This window comes from Clarias gariepinus, chromosome 12, assembly GCF_024256425.1.
Source record: "Clarias gariepinus isolate MV-2021 ecotype Netherlands chromosome 12, CGAR_prim_01v2, whole genome shotgun sequence".
NCBI classification, from domain to species: Eukaryota; Metazoa; Chordata; class Actinopteri; order Siluriformes; family Clariidae; genus Clarias; species Clarias gariepinus.
The window spans coordinates 29,124,816-29,149,221 of NC_071111.1; the positions used below are offsets into that span (position 1 = coordinate 29,124,816).

At 39.8% G+C, this 24,406-nt stretch overlaps 1 protein-coding gene across 1 annotated transcript in view; it reads right to left on the reverse strand.

Annotated features, from left to right (window-relative positions):
- The window catches only part of LOC128534127 (NLR family CARD domain-containing protein 3-like), a 48,210-nt gene extending 25,622 nt beyond the window's left edge, over positions 1-22,588 (reverse strand). Inside the window, exons 1-4 of the mRNA XM_053508426.1 lie at positions 22,500-22,588; positions 18,187-18,360; positions 13,047-13,175; positions 682-2,490 (exon numbers count right to left, since the gene is read on the reverse strand). Coding sequence (XP_053364401.1) covers positions 682-2,490; positions 13,047-13,175; positions 18,187-18,360; positions 22,500-22,588 — 2,201 coding nt within the window. The remainder of the gene's footprint in view (positions 1-681; positions 2,491-13,046; positions 13,176-18,186; positions 18,361-22,499) is intronic.
- Between the last annotated feature and the right edge of the window lie 1,818 nt (positions 22,589-24,406).

The window sequence follows — 24,406 nt, forward strand, 5'->3', positions numbered from 1 at the left end:
GAACCGCAAAGAGACAGAAGGATTCACAGATTCCACAGCGCTGGAGGAAAAAATTGTGACTAAAAAAATGTGTATAAGCAACAATAGTGCGTTTTCTCTAAACATGGTCAGCTGACCTCTGTGTCTCACCAGGATTCGGACAGAAAGTTTTTACAAAAGCAAAAACTAAAACACAATCGATGAGAACAAATTATAAAGTATATAATGGCAAATTAAAAATGATCAGCAGCTTAATAAAAGTGTTTATGTTGATGTGCTACATGTTAACAAGGATGAGATCAAGAGGAAAACAGAGTCGCTTTCAGTTTAGTTTTTAAAGCAGTCGGTGCTAAGAGGGATCATAGATTAAGATTAAGTGAGACTTATTGTCTATTTATGTTATAATCTATTTTACTTTACTTACATGTATTTTTTATATTTTGATTGTTGTTGGTAATATTTTTGGGTGGCTGGAACAGATTATCTGCATTTATATTATTTCCTATGTATTGCACTAGTAACTTTTGTCAGCTCTCACATTTTGTATTTACTGACTATCTGTAAGATATATAGTGTGGAATCACATCTACAAACCTGTTGTTTGGTTACTGTCCTCATCACTACTGGATGTTTAGAATTTCCTTTAGGATTGAAAATCTATCTAACACTAACAGTAGAAGAGTTATAATCAGATTTACTTACATTGATTTTCTGGATGCTGCAATCACAGGCATCACCTTCAGAAGAACAGCTTCTGTTATCTTATCTTCACTGGTATATTTATTCAGGTCAAAATCTTCCAGCTCCTCTGCTGATGTCAGTAACACAAACACCAGAGCAGACCACTGTGAAGAAGAGAGTTCACTTCGTTTTCCAGATTTCAGGTAGTGTTGGATTTCCTCAACTAAAGAATCATCACCCAGTTCAATCAGGCAGTGAATCAGATTTACAGATTTCTCTGCAGTATGTTCATCTTCTTGACAGATTATCATCTTAATGTACTGAACTGTTTCCTCTGTGCTCTGGGAGCTTCTTCCTGTCTGTGTTACTAAGGCCTGTAAGAGTTTATGATTGGACTCCTGTGAGAAACCCAGAAGAAAGCGAAGGAAAAGATCCAGATGTCCAGTCTGACTTTCTAAAGCCTGATGTATAGCATCTGTATGTACATCTGAGATTTCCATATTCTCACTTTCATCGTCCTGCCATTGAGAGAGGTCATTTTCCATATCCTCCTCACTTTCATAAAGAACATTTGTCTTTTTCATCATGAACATTAGGTGCACATACAGAGCTGCGAGGTGTTCCTGAATACTCAGATGAACAAAGCAGTACACTTTACTCTGGTAAAGCCCAACCTCCTCTTTAAACATCTGCGTACACACACCTGAGTACACAGCTGCTTCTCTCACATCAATGCCACACTCTCTCAGGTCTTCCTCATAGAAGATCAGGTTCCCTTTCTTCAGCTGCTCAAAAGCCAGTTGTCCCAGTTTAAGAAGCATTTCTTCATCACTCTCCTGCACCTTTGAGTACTTTTCTCTTATGATGTTTATCTGAATGATGAGGAAGTGTGTGTACATTTGAGTCAGAGTCTTGGGGATCTCTCCGCTCTCTGCTTCACCCAACATTCTCTCTAGAACAGCGGCTGAAATCCAGCAAAAGACTGGGATGTGACACATGATGTAGAGGCTTCTTAATGACTTCAGGTGTGTGATGATGTTATTGGCCAGGCTCTGATCACTGATCCTCTTCCTGAAGTACTCCTCCTTCTGTGGGTCATTGAACCCTCGTATCTCTGTGACTCGATGGACACACTCAGAGGGGATTTGATCAGCTGCTGCAGGTCGGGAGGTGATCCAGATGAGAGCAGAGGGAAGCAGATTCCCTTTGATCAGGTTTATCAGCAGCACAGGCACTGATACTGATTCAGTTACATCACACACACTCACTGTGTTCTGGAAATCTAGAGAAAAACGACACTCGTCCAATCCGTCAAAAATGAACAGAACCTTTTCCAAATTGGACATTTCTGTTTCTTTTGTTTCCTTAAAACAGACATGAAGGAGCTCCATCAGACTCAGTTTCTGGTCCTTCATCAAATTCAGTTCTCTGAAAGGAAGTGAAAATATGAGGTGGACGTCCTGATTTGTTTTCCCTTCAGCCCAGTCCAGAATGAACTTCTGCACAGAGACAGTTTTTCCGATGCCAGCGACTCCCTTTGTCAGCACAGTTCTGATGGGTTTGTCTTGTTCAGAAAAGGGCTTAAAGATGTCATTGCATTTGATTGGTGTTTCCTCTGTTGTTGTTCTCCTGGATGCTGCCTCGATCTGTCTCACCTCATGTTCTTTACTGACGTCTCCACTGTCTCCCTCTGTGATGTAGAGCTCTGTGTAGATCTCATTCAGGAGTGTTTGGGTTCCCAGGTTCATTATCACTCCATTTACACACTGAAACTTCTTCATTAGATTTAATTTGAACTTTTTCTGGAATTCTTTAATAGCTGGGTCGTTCCTGTGGGACGATGAAGCAGAAAGATGCAGTGAGACAGTTAATAATCACTCTGTAGTTAATAACAAGTCACAGTCATGTTGTTGGTTTTGATCTAGCCCTGTGTCTGTGATGAACTTTTGAAATCTGTTCATTTCCTGCTGTAAAACACTGTGGACAATGTGGAGAACAATTCAAGACAAGTGGCATCACTAAGACATTATAGTCAACAAGTTTAGCCCCAATTTTGCCACAATAAATACACAAACATTTAGAAAACACATTGTGCTCTTTTTTGCTTTACATTTATGTGGGATGTGACTCAACACACTGTTTATCTTGTGCATCCTCTTTGGTAGAAGACACAGTAACTCCACTTTCTCTTTTATAGTCCTCTGCTTTAAAGTTCATCTGCATCCAAAATGTTTCAGCAGTGTAGAGACCACTTTAGATGTGTAACCTGGTTAATAAGATGCCGTTCACATCACAAATGAACTACTCCACTGCAATCTGAGTAATGTGTCTACCCAAAAGTTTATTTAGAAATCAGACTGACACTGACTAAAATGTTCTCCGTATATTATAACTGATTATCAATAAAACACTGAGCCAGACTTAAAAGCTGTAACTCTACAAGATGCTTATGGCTTGCCGTTCTGTCAGTGGATAAATGGAGCTAAGAGCTGGTCTAGACTGCAGTGACTCTAGTGTGATAGAATATTTTAAATCAACTCTGTGTGTCTGAGTAAAAGTCTACATAATCATGGGTCAGTTAGAGATGCAGACTTGGAATATGTGGACATGTAAGAAAGAACAAGATGTACAGAGAGGAAAGGTCTTGGTCTATCTACATTAACAGAAACTCAGAGTCAGGAGATGTAACGCGCCTGTTTATTAACACCCCAGGGAACAGCCGTGTTGTTTTATTAAACATGATGTGTTTTATGAGACGTCACTATGACCTGCTCTGTTAGAATATATAAGACTGTTACGAACCGTACACTGTTTTTCCCTTGTGTGTGTGTTCTATGTTCTCTTTAGCGCTTCTAGGTGCCGCCTACTTCAGGACACTATTGGTGGATCTCCCTGTCAATCATCGTTGGTCACTTGTGACGTCGTGTGGTCTCCGCCAATGGTGATCTGTTCTGATGCCCTTAAAACTGAAGCGGCAACGAGAAGATGGAGGCTGCTTGACTTGGCGTGTCACTGTTGTGTTGCGTTGTTATTTTATCTGTTTCTGCTACTACCTTAATCGCTTGTGGTTAAAATGATCTGTGTAACGTTGTCTCTGGTGACATCGGTGTTCTTGTTGATTGAGTGCTTTCGATACTTTTAGCCCGCTTAAGCTCCACTTAAACTAACTGCCGTCTTTCAGACAACGGAGACGTGGAACAGCCTAGTAAGTCACGTGACATACATACCTTGCACGTAGGAGTTTTCTTTATGTATTAGACACACTAGTATAGCGAAGTGCGCTAAAAATGTACTTTTGTGTTTTTAGTCAGAGTAAGTTCAGGGCGCATTTGCGCTGAAGACCTTTTGTTTCACATTTTTGTTTGTTTATTTAGAGGATTGGGAGGAGATAGTGGGGATTCTTTTGTTATGTTTATTTCTTTGAGTTTCTAGCGCCACTTCTCGTTCCCTCTCCCGTTTGTCTTGATTATCTCATTTATTGTTGTTTATTATTTGTGTTTTCTTCAATGTTTGTTAATATTCATGGTTTGGGAGCAATAAACCTTTTTGCGGCGCTAATTTGAGTGTCTTTTGTTTCTCTTGCCACATGCTAAGCTTTTTTTTTTCTGGTCATCTCAATGTTACTCCTTTTTAAATTCCTAGACAAAAACTTCCATCAAAGGTCGTAACATTTAATGGGGGCTCATCCGGGATCTTTTAATAATTTTGGGATAGATATTACCGGATGGATTGTTAAACCCTTGGGAGGTAAACTAAAATGACCGAGGATCTAGCTACGGTGGTGGCAATAGAATTGGTTGACTGTTTAGTAGGGTGTCATAGTAAGTACAGTAACAGGTTTTGTAGCACTTTGAGCACGTGACACATTTTAAAAATGTTCAGTTTAGAGGAATTTGTTAAGAGTCCGTCCGTGGAGCTGCTTAACGTTTGTCGGAAACAGGACCTGTTTTTGGAGGCTGATCATTTTAAACTGATGATTAATAAGCAGGATCGTAAAGCTGAAATTAAGCAAAAGATAACAGACCAGTTACTCGAGCTTAATGTACTTCTCACGCCTGTTGAAATGGAGGAGGCGGCTGATCGGCAAAAACCTGGTGATGAGGTGTTTGCTCCTTTTGGATTAGGAGATGAGAACGTATGTAGTGGCAGAACTGATGCAGATGCAGGGGTGGAGGCCGTTGCAGATGCTGGGATTGGACTGCCACCCTTTGAACCGTTCTCTCCGCTTTCTGTGGGTTCACGAGACGATGCGCGGCTGAAAGTTCGTTTGGCACGTCTATATTATGATTCCCAAGAGCACACCCGTCGGGCTGAACTTGATCTACGTTTGCAGATACGCAAACTTGAAATCGAGGCTGAGACGCAAGTGAGGCTGCGCCAGCTCGAATTGGAGGTTTCAAAGAAGGCTGCGGAGGCTAATCAGCCAGATCCAGTTTCTCCTTCAAATGTTCCTTCGGTGTCGATCTCACCTCGTCCCAATTTTGACGTGAGTAAGCACATTGCTCTTGTTCCACAATTCCGAGAATCAGAAGTTGACTCGTATTTTAATGCGTTTGAACGGATTGCAACTTCTTTGCATTGGCCACTCGAATTCTGGTCTCTGTTACTGCAGAGTAAACTTGTGGGGAAAGCTTTAGAGGTGTACTCCACTTTGTCACTTGATGAAAGTTTGAAGTATGATTCAGTCAAATCAGCGATACTTCGTGCATATGAACTAGTTCCAGAGGCATACAGACAGAAGTTTAGGTCGCTCAGAAAAACTTCTAATCAAACTTTTGTGGAATTTGCTAGAGAGAAGGGCACGCTTTTTGATAAGTGGTGTGTAGCTAACAATGTTGCAGATTTTAATTTGTTGCGTGAGCTGGTTCTCCTGGAAGAATTTAAGAATTGCCTACCAGAGAAAGTGGTTGTTTACCTAAACGAACAAAAGGTAAACTCTTTATCACAGGCCGCTGTTTTAGCTGATGAATTCATTTTAACCCACAAAAATGTCTTTGTTCATTCACGTATGGAAAATACACCCGCTGTTTTATCGTTATCTAACACACAATTTGTGCGTTCGAAAAGCAATGCACCTAGAGTTAGTGAGGATCGTGACTGTTTTTATTGTCACAAGAAAGGACACGTTGTGGTGGATTGTCCCCGACTTAAACGAAAACAAAACTCGCAAGCTAAGCCGGTAGGTTTTGTAAAGACGTGTAAACAGATTGCAGCTGTATACTCCAAGGTGGATGTGGATAAAACGTTCCGTCCTTTTATTCTTAAGGGGTTAATTTCTTTGACTGGTCGTGATGAAGATCAAAAAGAGATCACAATGCTTCGTGACACAGGTTCTATGCAAAGTTTTATTGTTGAAAGTGCAATGAAATTTTCTGGTAAGACTTCATGTCATTCCAGCGTATTAGTGCAAGGAATTGAAATGGGATGTGTAAAAAGGCCCTTGCATAATCTGCATTTGAAAAGTGACTTGTGTTCTGGATTTGTCCGTGTTGCAGTTTGTTCTTCGCTGCCGATGAAAGGCGTAGATTTAATCCTAGGCAATGATTTAGCCGGAGGGAAAGTAATGCCATTATTGGAGGTTCTGGACAAACCGACAGAAGGTGCATCTGATGAGGTTGGTGAAGCGTATCCTCATGTTTTTCCTGCCTGTGCTGTTACTCGTGCACAGTCGCATAAAGAGATTGCTTTGAATGACACTTTTTTTTCTTCTGTCATAGACGGAGAGGAAAATTTGGACTGTGAGAAAAAGAAACCAGAAAGGGTGAAAAGTTCGTATTTAAATGACACGAATTCGTTGATTTTAAAAATCACACGGGACGAATTAATCACTGCACAGAAAAAAGATGAAACTTTGACTACACTTTTTAAATCTGTAATTTCGCACGATTTGGCTAAGACAAAACAAAGCGCCTATATTTTAGAAAATGACGTGTTGATACGTAAGTGGGGTTCATCACCTGACCAAGCCAAATGGGATGTTTTTTATCAGGTTGTGGTTCCTGTCCCATATCGCCCACATGTGTTGTGCTTGGCTCATGATCATCCACTGTCGGGTCATTTGGGCATAAGAAAAACTTACAGCCGGATTTTAAAACACTTTTTCTGGCCTGGACTAAAAACTGATGTAACGCTCTATTGTCGATCTTGTAACGTATGTCAAATTGCGGGAAAGCCAAATCAAGTTGTTCCCCCAGCGCCGCTAAATCCGATACCTGTTCTTGGTGAACCATTCGAACATGTCCTCATTGACTGCGTAGGCCCTTTAAAAAAGTCAAAAAGTGGTAATCAGTTTCTACTAACAGTGATGTGTCTAGCCACCCGTTTTCCTGAAGCAATTCCTTTAAGAAAAATCACTACACCCGTTGTTCTTAAGACACTAGTTAAGTTTTTCTCGACATTTGGTTTGCCTAAAGTGGTGCAAAGCGACCAAGGCACAAATTTTACGTCCAAGCTTTTTAATCAAGTCATGCAGATTTTAGGAATTACACATCGTACTTCCACTGCGTTCCATCCAGAAAGCCAAGGCGCCCTGGAACGTTTTCACCAAACGTTAAAGTCGATGTTGCGAAAATATTGCATGCAGACTGGTAATGAGTGGGATGATGGCATTCCCATGCTGATGTTTGCTATCAGAGAAAGCGTTCAAGAGTCGCTGGGTTTTAGTCCAGCTGAACTAGTTTTCGGACACCAGGTACGTGGTCCATTGAAAGTTTTAAAAGACCAAATTTTAGAAAAAGACAGTTTAAAAACGAATGTACTGGAGTACGTAACGAAGTTTCGGAAGCGGTTGCATACAGCTTGCTCAGTCGCAAGAGAGTCTCTTGCCAATGCGCAAAAAGGCATGAAACGAACATTTGACAAAAAGGCTGTTACACGATCTTTTAAGCCTGGTGACTCAGTTCTGGTTTTCTTGCCTATTCCGGGTTCTTCACTGTCAACTCGATTTTTCGGCCCTTATGTGGTGAAGGAGAAATTAAATGAAACTAACTATGTTATTTGTACTCCTGATCGAAAACGAAAAACTCGCGTTTGTCATGTAAACATGCTGAAATTTTATCATTCGAGATCACAAACTGATGTGAATGACAGAGTTCCAGACACTGCTGTTGTTTCTGTTGCGGTCGTGACGGAAAAGCCCATTACTGATACTGAAGAAGACGGGATAATGTTTCAGAATATTTCTCAGACGACGGTGAGGTTGTGCAATTCTGAAATATTAAAAGATCTTGATTCACATTTAACGAATTTGTCTATTGATCAGAAGTGTGATATGGTGAGGCTCATTTCTGAATTTGAGTGTCTGTTCAAAGACGTACCTGTGCTAACTAATGTCATTCAGCATGATATTGATGTTAAAGATGCTAGACCAATCCGACAGCATGCATACAGAGTGAATTCGGTTAAGCGTTCAGTTATGCGACAAGAAGTTGAGTACTTGTTGAGGAACAATCTTGCTAAGCCTAGTTCTAGTCCATGGAGCTCTCCATGTATTTTGGTACCGAAACCAGATGGTTCTTTTAGGTTTTGCACCGATTTTAGAAAAGTAAATTCACTTACGGTTCCTGATAACTATCCACTTCCTAGGATGGAGGATTGCGTAGATAATGTGGGATATGCAAAGTTTGTGAGTAAGTTAGATATGCTTAAAGGCTACTGGCAAGTACCACTTACACCCAGAGCTTCTGACATTGCTGCTTTTATCACTCCAGATTCGTTTGCACAATATACGGCCATGGCGTTCGGACTCCGAAACGCGCCTGCTACCTTTCAGAGGTTGGTAAACACTGTTTTAGCTGGCATTCCTAATTGTAGTGCTTATTTGGATGATGTTGTTGTTTATTCCAGGGATTGGGTTGAACACATGAAGTCATTACGTGCTGTGTTTGAGCGTTTTGCGAGTGCTTCCTTGACCCTTAACTTGGCCAAGTGTGAGTTTGGTCAAGCTAAAGTGATGTATTTGGGAAAGGAGGTAGGGCATGGTCAAATTCGACCAGTTGAAGCAAAAGTTGAGGCTATGTCGAAGTTCCCAGTTCCCACAACCCGACGTGAACTCCGAAGGTTTCTCGGAATGGCTGGATATTACCGCAGCTTCTGCAGAAATTTTTCGTCTGTGGTTAATCCTTTAACTTCACTTTTAAGTCCTTCTACTGCTTTTGTGTGGAATACAGAGTGCCAATATGCATTTGAGAGTGTGAAAACACTATTAAGTAGTTCACCTGTTCTTGCAGCACCTGATTTAGAACGTCCATTTAAGCTTGAGGTGGATGCAAGTAATGTTGGGGCTGGTGCTGTCTTATTACAGGATGATGAGCAGGGTATAGCTCATCCAGTAAGTTATTTCTCTAGGAAGTTTAACAAGAATCAGTTAAACTATTCAGTCATTGAAAAGGAGACGCTTGCTCTAATTTTTGCATTACAGCATTTTGAGGTTTATGTTGGATGTAGTGTGCAACCTTTGGTAGTTTTTACGGATCACAGTCCTTTGACATTTCTTTCAAAGTTGTACAATCATAATCAGAGATTGACGCGCTGGTCACTCTTTCTGCAGAGTTACAATTTAGATATCAGACACAAGAGGGGCGTTGAAAATGTCTTAGCGGATGCTCTTTCAAGAGTATAATTTTTTTTTGTTTTTCCAAAAGAGTTTATTCTTAAGTGGGGGAGTGTTACGAACCGTACACTGTTTTTCCCTTGTGTGTGTGTTCTATGTTCTCTTTAGCGCTTCTAGGTGCCGCCTACTTCAGGACACTATTGGTGGATCTCCCTGTCAATCATCGTTGGTCACTTGTGACGTCGTGTGGTCTCCGCCAATGGTGATCTGTTCTGATGCCCTTAAAACTGAAGCGGCAACGGGAAGATGGAGGCTGCTTGACTTGGCGTGTCACTGTTGTGTTGCGTTGTTATTTTATCTGTTTCTGCTACTACCTTAATCGCTTGTGGTTAAAATGATCTGTGTAACGTTGTCTCTGGTGACATCGGTGTTCTTGTTGATTGAGTGCTTTCGATACTTTTAGCCCGCTTAAGCTCCACTTAAACTAACTGCCGTCTTTCAGACAACGGAGACCTGGAACAGCCTAGTAAGTCACGTGACATACATACCTTGCACGTAGGAGTTTTCTTTATGTATTAGACACACTAGTATAGCGAAGTGCGCTAAAAATGTACTTTTGTGTTTTTAGTCAGAGTAAGTTCAGGGCGCATTTGCGCTGAAGACCTTTTGTTTCACATTTTTGTTTGTTTATTTAGAGGATTGGGAGGAGATAGTGGGGATTCTTTTGTTATGTTTATTTCTTTGAGTTTCTAGCGCCACTTCTCGTTCCCTCTCCCGTTTGTCTTGATTATCTCATTTATTGTTGTTTATTATTTGTGTTTTCTTCAATGTTTGTTAATATTCATGGTTTGGGAGCAATAAACCTTTTTGCGGCGCTAATTTGAGTGTCTTTTGTTTCTCTTGCCACATGCTAAGCTTTTTTTTTTCTGGTCATCTCAATGTTACTCCTTTTTAAATTCCTAGACAAAAACTTCCATCAAAGGTCGTAACAAAGACACTGTGAGATGAGGGGAGTTACCTCTCTCTTACAGACGCCTCTGCAGTGTGTGTAACCGAGACGTCCAGCGCTGTTTAAAATACACCTCTACTCTTATTGTGATACTAGTTGAAATCACCAGAGTAGTTAAGTTAATTTCCACCATACTAGACACACACACACACACACACACACACACATCTCTCACAGAACCCCTGAGTGTTTAGAGCAGAGAAAAGTAACTGAATGCATGCCAGTTTCTTGATGTTTACATCTTCTATGCTTGTGCGCATGTTATGTTTTCTTATTACGATTAAAACATTAGAGAGAATGTTTTATTTAAAGATGAGGCGCTGCAAAGCCCAGGCTATAAGATCCTTTGTGATATTAACAAAAAAGCTAAATGTCCATTAAAGCAAACTGTTCTGTACTGACAGTTAGTTACTCAGCAGAGACTCATTTGTGCCACAAAGATGGAGCAACTTGAATAAGAACTGTTACTTCAAACTGCCTGCAAACACAACCATCTTCTGCTGGATTGGAACCAAGTCCATTTATATCGTCTATACTGTACTGCAATCCAGAGTATTGTACTGTAGTCCTTATTTAAAATAATAAAACAAAATTTATTCACTCGTTCTCTATAGCGCATGTCCTGTACGGGTTCACATGGGGACTGGAGCCTATCCCAGGACACTCTGGGTACTAGGAGGGGTACACCCTGGACAGAGTGCTAATCCATCACAGGACACACACACACATACACACACACACACACACAGAATGCTAATTACACTAAATTGCCTGCAAACTCCACACACAGAGGCAGGGTGGGATTTGAACCCTTGACTGTGAATAAACAGGTGATGTATTCTGAAAATATACAAATAAACTATTTTAAATGATTACTGTTAGAAACATTTAAAGACATAAAACCTCCACCTACAGCCTGGATGTGATACTTGTCCATCACACATAGAGAAGTTATTAAAAGATCACACCCATCAATACTGCTGCTAATAATAGTGGAACACAACATGAGAGTTGAAGACGGTACAGGACGATGCTATAATAATGGAACATAAACATGAGACATGAAAGAGTTCAACAGGAAAATGGATCTTAGATCATCAAAGAGAAAGAGAAATGATTGAGTTTCTGTGAGAACTGTAACAGTCAGTTTGGTCTTATCTCTGATATCAAAACACTTTACACACCTCTCAATACTGCTGCTACTGATGCTGTAACAACACGGTCTTAGAGAAAGGGAAGTTCACCAGGAAATGGAAATTAGCTTCACCCTTACAGAGAATCACAAATGGAGACTTTGAAAGGATTTTATAGTTTAAAGTGAACTTTTTCAGTTGTTTCCAGGAGACGGTCATCAGAGAGACAGAGGAATAATTCACTTTCTGGGAGGAATTTTAATAGTAATTTGCATCTTACCAATCAAATCAAAAACACTAGAGAATAATCGACCTAATTACTACTAAGTGTGTCTTGGAGAAACTGGTTTAAAATGAAACAGAAATAGAGTGTTTTATGTTCATGAGCTGAGTCACACCGTAGTCTATTAGAATAGAGTTTAATATCGCTGGGTATAAGAGCACAAGGAGAGCATGAGGGAGATAAATAGTGCAGAATACAGCGCCATCTACTGTGTCTTCCTGATATGGCACCTGATATGATGGTTTTCTAGAGCAAATATTCAACAAATATTAAAAAATTTTAATAACAGAAAATAACAGAATTCAAGTCTCTGTATTACTGCATCCAGAGTTTCATAGTGTTTGAGTGAAAACAGCAAATGACAAATCATTATGAATTCTGTTAAAACAGACAGTACGGGGTAAAGTTCTGTAGAACAGAGTATTACATACCATGATAATAAAATATTAATTTTAAGGTTTATCTCAGAATTCCCCTGTAACTGTGACTTTAACAGTGACATTAACAGTGAGGAGACGTTACCTGTGTAGAGGTGATGAAACTCCACCACTAAAATAAATAGGAGGCTCCATAGACACAGCACTCTTCATGGAGACACCGCTGGGTGATGGGGATCCTCGTCTGTTTCCAAGGAATTCACTGTACAACATTACAGACAGTCCTTTAGAGATTTATATTCACTCTTTACTCATTTTAACTGAATTCTTAACTTTTTGTTTTTCATATAATAAACAGAATCTAAGTTGTGACTGACAGCATTTTTATTGTTGGTAAAACTTTTTAAAATCTTTTTATCCTTTTTGTACAAACTTTTTCGATTTATATGAAAAGTTCATGATTAAAATATCTTGACACGGTTAGATACTGTTTTGGAGTAATAGATACAGTGTAATAAGAAATATTGTGGACGTTAGTAAAATTATAAAATTATGTAAAATAACAAAAAAATACAGGGGAAAAAAATCTAATCCTGATTTAATTCCAGGCTTTTACTGAACCCATCAGTCTGAATGATCAGTTAATTAAAAAAGAGATCCCTGGATGTGACACCAGTCCATTACACACAGAGACAAGTTATATTAGCCAATCCACCTATCTGTATGGCTTTGAACTACGGGTACCAACCATCCGCAGTTTAGGAGAGCATGAGGGAGATAAATAGTGCATAATACAGCGCCATCTACCTGTATTGTATCTTTCTGATATGGCATCTGATATGTTGGTGTTTTAGACCAAATATTCCACAAATATTTTATATGTTTGACAACAGAAAATTGCAGAATTCAAGTCTCTATTACTGCACTGCATCCAGAGTTTCATAGTGTTTGAGTGAAAACAGCAAAATGACAAATAATCATGAATTCTACTAAAACAGACAGTGAGGAGACATTAACAGTGAGGAGACGTTACCTGTGTAGAGGTGATGAAACTCCACCACTAAAATAAATAGGAGGCTCCATAGACCTCACACTCTTCATGGAGACACCGCTGGGTGATGGGGATTCTGGTCTGGAACCAAACATCCACGGCTTAGTAAACCTACACAGACAAGAGGAGAACATGTGAAACTCCACACATACAGTGACTGGGAGCTCTGGAGCTGTGAGACAGATACTGGTACTTTATTAAAAGAACATTTATTCAGGAATTCAATACACATTTCTGTCAGTCTGCAGGTACTTTCATTATCTGTCTGTATGACTTCAAATATTTAAATAAGGGTTTCATTTTCCTGTCTTAATTATAATTATAGTTGAATAATAATAATAATAATAATAACATTAATAGCTGTAGTAGAAGTTTATGAGACACATGCTTAATTTGTCTTCAACTTTAAAATTACCACTGAACAAAGACACTAGTTATTTAAGCAGTGTTGCCAACTTGGCGACTTTGTTGCTATATTTGGTGAGTATTCAGACCCCTCTAACGTCATTGATGTGTCCGTATATTTAAATATATCTAAAACAAACAAACAAACCAACTTAAAAAAAAAAAAACGTTCTCCGTCAGATTGTCTCTTTTGGGTCACTTTAGCCGGTCCCAAGCGCGGATAAGGGAAGAGGGTTGGAATTGTGACATTAGTTTATCATCCAGTCTCTCATTTTGTGCGCGCGCGGTCCACTACACAGCAAAAACTTATTTGTATATTATGACTGAGATAGGAAGGCGGCTCACATCGGCGTGTGTTTCGCACAGCGCCGCAAAGACAGCGCTTATTTAACACGTATAAATGTGTGTTTGTTATATTTCTGGGAAAGAGAAATCTCTTATAAATCTCTCATATCGGCGCGCGCGTTCATCAGACATCAAAACTCGATACACAACCCATCATTTTTAATGCTTTTTTACAAAGGGAAAATACAAATGGAATATATTTATTTGGTTTATTTATTTATTTTTAAATAAAAATCTAAAATTAAAACATTGTAGAGTAATTATAAATAGTTTGTGAGTGAGTGTGAGTGATTAATAACATGCATGTTATGATAAGACAAATCTCATTCCAGGGATTTAAAACGGTAACAATGTCAATTTTAGAATGTAGAATCCAGAAGATTTTAAATTTACACAAATTTAATAAGAGGCCTGAAGCAAGATCCAAAATCCTCCACTTGCTGAAACCATGCACAGTGAGAAGAGGTGCATTTTAGTTTCTCCGAGTGTAAAGGTGAGAACAGCTGATTCACACCTGGGGAGGGTGTATTATTTGCATTTGAATGTGTCTGACATTGCAAAGCGCACATTGCAAGAACAACGACCTAAAGTAAATAGAAATAAGAGGTTTATACTGGATAAATATTATTTAATAAAACAAAATTCCAGCCACGATATACTATACTATAACCATATTATACCAAAGATAGAAGTGTATATTTTAGTTATTTTAATGTTCTATTCTGTAGGTCTATTTTTCCAGTTTTTTATATATTTAAATTTTGATGTCTTTAAATTATTTTTTTTTATAATAACAATAAACCGATACTAACAGAAGTCATATAACAGTTCATTCTTTGTACAAATAAAATCGTTAGCTAGTGAACTTAATTAGCTAGTCTAAATAATAATTTTTTTACAAGCTCTTGAGCTGTTGTTAGTGCTTTTTTGGCCAGTCAGTTTCCTTGCTGTTTTCCCCGACGCATTCATAATCATTAGTCTAGTTCTGCCGGTGCGGTGTTTCTTATCCCCACCCCCGTTAAAACGGCGTATTCAGAGGCTCGCCCGCGAGAGGTTGTGCGCGCGCGGTCCACTACACAGCTAAAACATATTTGTATATTATGACTGCGATAGGGCGGCTCACATCGGCGTGCGTTTCGCACAGCGCCGCAAAGACAGTGCTTATTTAACACGTATAAATGTGCGTTTGGTTTCATTTTCCTGTCTCAGTTATACTTATTTTTTCTTTATGAATAATAATAATAATAATAATAATAATAATACTAAGAGCTGCAGTAGAAGTTTGAGACATGCTTAAATGGTCTTCAACTTTAAAATTACTCTTGAATATTTACACTATTTTCTTAAGTGAAACTATATAAGGGTTTTCAATATTTAAAATATCTGATAAGAGAAACTGACAGAACTCAAGCCTCCGTATTACTGCACTGCATCCAGGGTTTCATGTGTTTGGGTGAAAACCAATAAAGCTAAGTTATGAAGCATATTTAAAATTACTGTTGAACAAGTACACTAGTTATTTAAGTGAAAGCTCTGTACAGGGTGTCCCAAAAAATTGACATCATTTCATGGTTCAACAACACAGCCAATTGATCTCGAATTTTAACAAGATGTTTAAAAACTAAGTGACTGTTAGGTTTTAAATGAAGATGAAGTATGTCCGAGCTAAGTTTTAAGCTAAGAGAAGAAGAGTTTTAGCTTGTTGTGTCCGCTGCACCTTGATACACTTACCGGTCCGGGCCCGATCGACCGGGAGAGACAAACACACACACACACACACACACACACACGCAGGCATGATGTCTGAAGATCTCTGTTTATTCTCAGCAAAGAGAGCACATTTAAACGGTGCTACGTCCCGAACATCAAAAGAACCATCATTAACATGTCAGTCATGTAGGGACCCGAAGACAGACAGGTGAGAGGAGATACATTTGCATTCTCCTGATTAAACAAAAGGATTCTAGCAGACAGGAGCCATTTGGATGTCTCCTCGTCTGGATACAGGATATAGAAGGTGTTACCACAGAAGACATGAGGAAGCACAGTGAGGGGTCTGTTCGAAGAGCACAGGAATCTTCTTATAAGATTACATTGTCTTACTACTTTATAAAACCTTACAGTGACATTGACAATGTGCTGTTGAAATGGCCACCACGTTTATCTAACCTAAGTGAACTTAAGCTTAAGGTCTGGGCTTGATCCCCTTCTCCTTCTACAAGCCTAGAGGATCTCGAGCGGAGAATCATTGAGACACTGGAGAATGTTAGCAAGTTATGCTACATGTTTGGCAGGAGCTGGACTACCGACTTGATGTGTGTTACGACCCACAAGTTGTTGGTCGCTGTATGTGTTTTATGTGTGTCTGCGTTGCTGTGCTTTGTTGCATGTGTGTGTGTGTGTGTGTGTGTGTGTATATTGTGTCCAGGTTGTGCGCCGCTCCAGACTCCACTCCAGGTTTTCTGACTCTCCCTACATCAGCATCTCCCCGACTTCCCACACGGTCGCTTCCACCCTGAGAGAGACGTCACCAACCAGCAACCATTTATAAACCGGAGCGAGACGCGGGAAAGAGGAGGCGTAAAAGGCCTGAAATCAATTAAAGTGTGTCGCCACACAGAGCTTTATCAATAATCTCCCAGAGTTTGACTGGATCTTTGATTGGATCACCGACTGACCCCACAGAACTCCATCAGGTGACTGAACTCAATTTGTATTTAGAGTCGACATTTCGTTATACCTTAGATAACATAGCTCCAGTTAAAAGAAAAATGATTATCGATAAGAAACTTCTGGTATAATGATCAAAAACGCACTTTAAAACAGACGGCTCGGAAATTATGATTTAATTTCACTTTGTGTTTTTTTTTTTTAAAGGCAAAAACAAAGAAGTAAAAGTCAGGGAATAAAAATCATATAACCATTAATTAAAAGACGTAACATAAGTTTAAGGCATATATTTTAAGGAAAATTCACGTTCATGTTCCTGATTTAAAGAACACAAGGAGATAATTTATTGCCTAATAGAATGCTGCTAAATTATAAAACTCATGGAGTGTAAAAATGTCTACAAATTGAGTTCATCGGCTTCTGCAGGTTTAACTTCACAGAGAATAAAAGTTCTACAGGAGAATGAGATGAAAACAGAGGATCAGAGGTGCTGAGCTTTTTGTGCATTTTAAAAAGGATCTGACAAAAAGTGTGTAAAAATCAGAAGTGTGTCTGGTTACATATTCTGCCTAATTTAATAAAGTGTTGTTGTTGTTTTTTTGTTATTTTTTCCTCCTCTCTAAACCAGGTGTACATTAGCAGCGTGTGTGTTGGGAGCAGGTCCCAGGTCCCCAGTTTTCATAAGAACTTGAGCTCCTTTTGACTCTCCAGTGTGACTGATTTCACTGGCTGTGGATTACAGTTTAGACATTTTTATGCAATTATTTTAATTATATCTATATAATAAAACATACAGTAGTGATGGTGCACTGTGATCTCCACTCATACACACACCTATTGATCCTGTTATTGTCTTCTGCTCTGTGTTACTGTACGAGTGTGTTTGAGTCAGTGAGTTTATTTACAGATACAGTAAAACCTTGGACTGCGAGTATAATTCGTTCCAGGTTTTACTGGTATGTAAAATGTAACTGTGTTGTGTCTGCGCCTTTAAATCGTGAAGGGAATGCCTGAGGCTATTTCGTCAGCTGTTTTTCACTGTATTGGACTTTGAACTCTTTTGTTGAGGCGTTTCCGAAATTAGGATTATTCACCATCAGGACAGTTTTACAGGACGGCCATTTTCTAGCATCGCGCTCCTGGACTGATTCATTGAAACTGGTGAGGCCGAGTCATTTCTCACACACACACACACACACACACACACAAACACACACACAATATAGCGGACTTTAGACAGGTTTTACATTCACTTAAAATAGTGTATATAATTGTAAACATTGGTATCTGGTGCACTGCAGTGTCTATTTTAGTACCATACACCTGAGCTACTTCTGCGAATTGTTCACATCTATGCAATGTTTGTAGGACCGTCCATGCTGCCTTCACAAGAATTCGAAATAAACACACTTTAATGAAAATAAAACACCAGTAAAACTAATTATTAGAGAACAATTCTGTTTATATTAAATAGTGACATTCCCTAAAATGTAAAAAGTCATTCAATTATTATTATTAATAATAATAATAATAATAATAGTATTAAAATTATTATTATTATTATTATATTTATTGATATAAAGGTTTTATTTCCTATCTGATATTTATTGGAACTAAAGAGAAATGTACAAACTAATGATAAAGGAATTAATTTATAATTTTTATACTTTTTTAATGTTTATCGCACATGGTTTTTACTTACTTCAGTGTCTGTAGTTTGTAATGTTCATCATCCTTAAGAGCAGAGAGACGCTTCACTCCTGAGTCTCCTACATTATTCCAGGACAGATCCAGGTCTCTCAGGTGTGAGGGGTTTGATCTCAGAGCTGAAGTCAGAGCAGCACAGCCTTCATCTGAGGCACCACAACCATGCAACCTGTAGACACAACAACACACTCCATAAACCTTTTTTCTATCTTGCTTTCAGATTTACTTTGAAGATAGTGTGAATGTAAAATGAGTTTATTATTTAGATTGACAGTTTAATTAGTTTCTCTCATCTGTTGTGTGTGATATTAAACCATCAGCAGCTGAAGCTAAAACAGGGAACAGACTGACTATGACCTTTAATCAGAGCAAGACAAAGAGTTTTATTTTAGTCTCCAGTGTTGGGAAAGTTATTTAAAAAAGTAATCTACTACAAATTACTAATTACTACTTTAAAATTGTACTTTGATTATGTTACTGACTATTACATGTAAAAGTTATCAGATTATTAATTATGTTACTTTGAAAACATCTGCATGCGTCTACCTTGCGCCTCAACAAGTTGTCGCTCCTCGCTTACTCCGAAGGCTCCCTACGTACGCGCCCCTATGCCTGCTGCAGGTGCACGAGACCGGCTGGCGATAATTAATGTTTACTCTCTGGCTTTCTCCGTGTTAAAAATTCTTAGCTTTTCCCTTTTTCTCCCTCATTTAATTTAATTTGATTTTATTTGTATAGCGCTTTTAACAATCGACATTGTCGCAAAGCAGCTTTACACAATCAAAGGAATTATTTAAGTGTGTATGAAATGTAAATGTGTATAAATTAAAATGATAAGACTGTCCCTGGTGAGCAAGCCGAGGACGACAGTGTCGAGGAAAAACTCCCTGAGATGGTAATAGGAAGAAACCTTGAGAGGAACCAGACTCAACAGGGAACCCATCCTCATCTGGGTGAAACGGATAACAGAAATTGATCTGCACTCATACTGTGTGAGACTGGAAGTTCAGTATAACAGGAGATGTGTTTAAGTTAAAATAGAGTCCATTCCTGAACTATCGAGGGACTAAAGTCACAAGTCCTCAGAGAACAGCTGTCTGCATCAGCCGAGGACAGGACCGTCTTCATGGAAACGCTTCTCTTCTTTAACCCTTCTCCTCCCTCGTGTTTTATAAATAAAATGACCCCTTTTCCTGTAAGACCTCGCCTCGCGTCCATGTGTCTGTGCAAAAAGAGTGAACCAGTTACAACTTCTAATGTAAATGTAGCGTTTTAACGTTATAATGACAATGAAAAGCTGCCGGCATTCTCCACCATAATACTGTGTATAGGTAGAGTTTTAACATAATAATGACCATGAATAGTTTACGGCATTCTTCATCATTAATACGTAGGGTTTACATAATCAAGACAACGAATGACGGTTGCATTGTCCACCAATAAATATAGACATTTTAATGTGAACACAATGCCAACGCATCCGTCATCATTAACAAGTAATTTTTAGCTCTGGGTCAGAGTTGTATCGAATCTTTAACGATTTGGTTTAATTTGATTAATTGAATCAAAATTTATAACGTACACTATATTGACTACCCGTCCAGCGTTTAGCACAATTTAGTGTATCTTACCAGTTCTGGTTATCACATGGCCAACGGTTATAACACAAAATCTAGTATTTAGCAATTTATGAGCAAGGTAACACGATCTGGGCAAATGTTTAGACTTTAAAATACATGACCAAGACAACAGTACTTTATAAAGAAACGAGAATTTATTTGACTAATCTACGATACATGAAACTACACTACTTGAACGCACGCGCACACACACACACAAACAATTTGGCAAGTGAAAATGAATGAAGTTATTCTAGTACTGGTTACTAGATCAACGAAAGTCACAAGAGCAGAGTCTTGGGTTCAATCTTACGGTTTAGTTATGAAACGAGCACCAACTTCAGCAAGGTATGCAGCATTGTTTGTTTACTTGCGTTACGTTTCGTTCTCATCCTTTGGTTCACCTCCAACGAAGGGAATCACGGCGTTGCTGGTTGGTTGGTGCGCTGTTGTAGAGATGACGTCAGTCAGGAAAGCCCTTCGGTGAGGCGTTGGTTGCCTGGTTACCGATGGCTGCGCTCTGGAACTTCTCCTGAGGTCTCCTTCGTTGCGGGACTTTGGAGTTCTGGCACGAAGTCTCGTTGAGAGTTCTGAAAGAGCGGATGACGCCAGCAGCGGCGGCGCAGCGCCCGCAAGGGCGGGAGCCCGAGCTGCTTGGAAGATGTTGTAGGTTGCAGTTGTGATGATATCTTCTCTTCTTCTCCATTATTACTGTGGACTTCCTGAGGGTTTTTGTCCCTTGGGGGTCAGTCCGTCCCACAGGTGATTCCTCCAATCGGATGTGATTGCAGGGCTTAGCCACACCTCACGTGGTTCCTCCTTCCGTGCATAAATTAGCCAGGTGTTTCGGCTGTCACGTGTGACCCATCCGGTTGGAGTTTTTAATACTTTATAAAAATTAATTTAGCATGAGCTCTGTTCATGCTACCAATTACCCATGTTCACCAACATTCTTGAAATAAAGCCAGCTTGAGATTGACACCAAACATTACATATCTTACCCACTCATTCCTTCCTTTATCTAATAAAAAGGTTTGTAAATGCTGATTACACCTTGAACGTTATGCAGATTAATCAAACATATACACAGGAATAAAAGGAACTGAGTAAATATATGTAAATACGTTTTGCCCTACTGGCACACTTTAAAGATGTTTAAAATAGTGTCCATGCCGTATGCCTTTGTTCATGAAAAGGCATGTCTTCCAGAGGTCAAGAGACTGTCCAGGTGTGATGAGGCCTCTTCCTCCCCAGCTTGGGGTGGAGCTGTAAAACTGTCTTCTTTGTTTACCGGATCGCCGATTTACACCCTCAGTTTCGGGGTCTACTTCAAAGCATCTGGCCTTGTGGAGTTTCTTAGTTTTACAGACGTCCCCCTTAAGATAGCAAACCAGATAAGGTTATCAGGATGGTGCCATGCATGCTGGAAGAGGGTGTTCAGGAATGTGATCCATTGACTGTTCTCTCTATGGGAGCCCTGTTATTCGCTACATATCCCCCTTTTTGCTCGGTGAAGTTCCATTCGCGAACATCAGCGGGCACTGGAAGTAGAAATATAGAGAGAGAGAACAGGCACACACAAGACACAAACAACACCTCCATAACCTACTGAATCATGGTGCATAACCTAGTTACCTCGTATGGTCTGGTTACGAACACTTAAAACGACATGGGGTGCTTTTGGCTAGGCTTTATCCCAAATCGGGTTGTTTCGATTGGCTGACAACGATTTACTTTCACTTTGGGTGAAAAGAGTCAACCTAATTTTTGGGAGCTGTACTCAAGCTTGGTTAAGATAATTCCCTGATCAAAGAAAGAAAAAACGCAGGGGGAAAAAAAATAGACAAACACAAAGAGAAAGGGCCACAAGGACACAAATAGGTTGAGGAAACCAAACTAGTGTCGCATGTGTGGAGGAACTCCTCTCTACTAGAGGTTGGGCCTAGCAGTGCAGACAGAGGAGGGTGATTAGGTGTTTGTTTACAAAAGTGAATAAAATATCTGTATGTACCTTCCTAGAAGGACCAAAGTATGTTACTGTGGTGAAAGGTATACGACAGTTGATCTGTGTCAGTGGTCTGTTCCTCCCCCCCTTTTCAGTTTGGAACAACTCTTTAATCATCCTTCCCATCAGTTCTTAAAAGTCTTGACATTGGTGATGTCTTCAGCTCATTTGTGGCTTGGGCTTGAGCTGGATTAGCTTAGACTTTTGATGAGTTTCTTTGTCGAATCATTGTTCTGATTTAAGGTCAGCAAATTCTTTGATGAGAGCTTCCCGGAGCAAATGGTAGTCAGTCTTTGGGTGAGCTGAAAACTTTAGGTAGCTGCACACTTTGGTAGCTGCACCCTTTAGGGCTGGATGTTGTTTGAAGCCAGAGTTTACCTTGGTCAGTGATGTGGAGTCTCTTTCCTAGATGGAGATCACTTTTTATACATAAATCTGGAAATCTTGGCTGCCTGGCCGATGTGGCATAAATTTATCAAGGTGCCTGGCGAGTGGTCAAGGTCTGCGCCGTGCGATGCTCTGTGGCTGGAGGGAGCAGGTTCCCGGTGTTCTGCCATGAGGTAGGGTTCTTTGGAGGGAGCTGGGGGATGCGTCCCCCGCCCGTCACTTCTTCCACTACGTATCGGTCCAAGAACAGGGGACCTGGTCCTGCTCAACAGGGGTAAGATGCGTGCATGTCGTTACCTTGACGGATCGTGGCACCATTCACAGGCGGGCTTGAGTTCCTCAGTGACGCTGTAGGACTCTTCTTTGCTATGGTCCAGCTGTCGCATGAGGTAGCTGATCTCGTTCCTTGCTTGTCCAGGTGAGTTTTGAGGGCTTTAATTCTGCCATTTTTCTCCCTGGGGTCAGACGTGGCCTTCCCTAGTAGCTCTTTTGCATACTGCAGCCTGTCGGGGAGATCAGCGTGGTTTGCCTTGCCTTGTTCACTTTCATGTGTTGTAGTTGCCAGAATTTCTTGCAGCACGGTGATTTCCACTTTGTCCTGCTCTACCTCGTCACCCCCTTTCCGTCGCTCCTGAGCTTCCAGTTCCAGTTGCTTGATGCGTTGTTGCACACGCCAGCTCCTGCTGTAGATAGGCGGCGTGCCTGTTGCTCAGCTTGAGGGCGACGATGAGTGTGTGACGTAAGGAGCCGGTGATGTTGGACAGTTCATTGGGACTGTAGCACTGACTTGGGTCTTGTCTCATACGGCTCGTTAAGTTGTCGTCTAGCTGGTCTGGCGTCTGGTACTTTAGTGTTTCGGCAGCCTTAGTTAGGAAGCTGTCGGTTGCAACACTTGGCCATGTCTTCAGATCTTTTCAGCGACTGACAGGTCTGTGGTGCGAGACATGTTTTGCTGGGGTTCTAGAACCACGACTGACACAGATGTGAGAGAAAGAAACAAAACAGAAAAAAAAGAGAGAAAAAAAAAACCAACAGACACAGCAAACAGATGTGTAAGTGTGGGCTACTGCCGAGTGTGGTTCTCTGTGACTGTGGTCCTCTGGTGGGTGTGCTACTAACTGGGAGTTTCTGTGGGAAGAGCTAGTGAACACACAGTTAGCATGGCTAGAGAACCGATGCAAAAAAAGAACAACAACACAGAGCAAGGGATAGAGTAGTCATGGTAATTTTCTACTTTCCTATAAGAAGAGGTTTCTTTTTTGTGTAAGGAAAGGTAGAGCTAATGTTAAGCTGAGGAAAAACAAACAAAAACCGCATTTCTGTGGCAGAATAAGTTTAATGCAAAATTTTGTTTTTCCCTCCCCCTTTTGTTTTTATTAAGTTTGATTTGGAAGGGTGCTCCTAAGTAAAGGGGTTTCAAGATGGGGATTTCTAAGTATGTGATTGTTATTTAAGATTTCCTCTAGGCGAAAGAAACAATAACAATGACAGTATTGGTTAACTCAGCATTAGGGTTGACAACCATACACACAGATTGAAACAGTTTTAAACGCGTCTTCAAAATTTTATGGACGGTTTCCTAGTTGACCTGCTTTAACCTTGGCTAGGTAGGATATCCCAGCACGAAAAGAGAAGGTACGGTGAGAGTCGGGCGCATTTGAACCTAGGAATTCACGCTTCAACAATATGTAACGTTTCTACCGTTCTCTGCTTTTGTGACTTTCACAGATACAATCCTAGAATAGCAGCAGTAGTCAAACCAGGAGAAAAACTGAGTTAAAGAGAAAAAGAAAGTGTGGGGTTTCCTTCTAATGTGAGGACACTTAACAGGGTTGACCAAGTTAGTTAAACCTGGGTGACAAAAGACCTGGTGGATAATGCAAAAACTCTTAAATTTGAATTTTAAATGATAAATTATAGCTAATTATTGAGCCTTAATTAGCACTAAAATTGGTAGGAGCAATTTGTTATTAACTCCATTGATCGTCTATCATTAAATTAGAGACACGACTTCTAATTTATTACTTAATTTAAAAAAATTCAAAATAATAATGATAGTCAATGATCAATTTTAAAAGATGTTTATCATCAAAATCATATAAGTAGTTACAGTGTATGATGAACATCGAATCTGTAATAATTTATGAAATTGAATTTAAGTTTTAGATTAAAACAATTAGACAATGAGCAACATTTCAGGATGT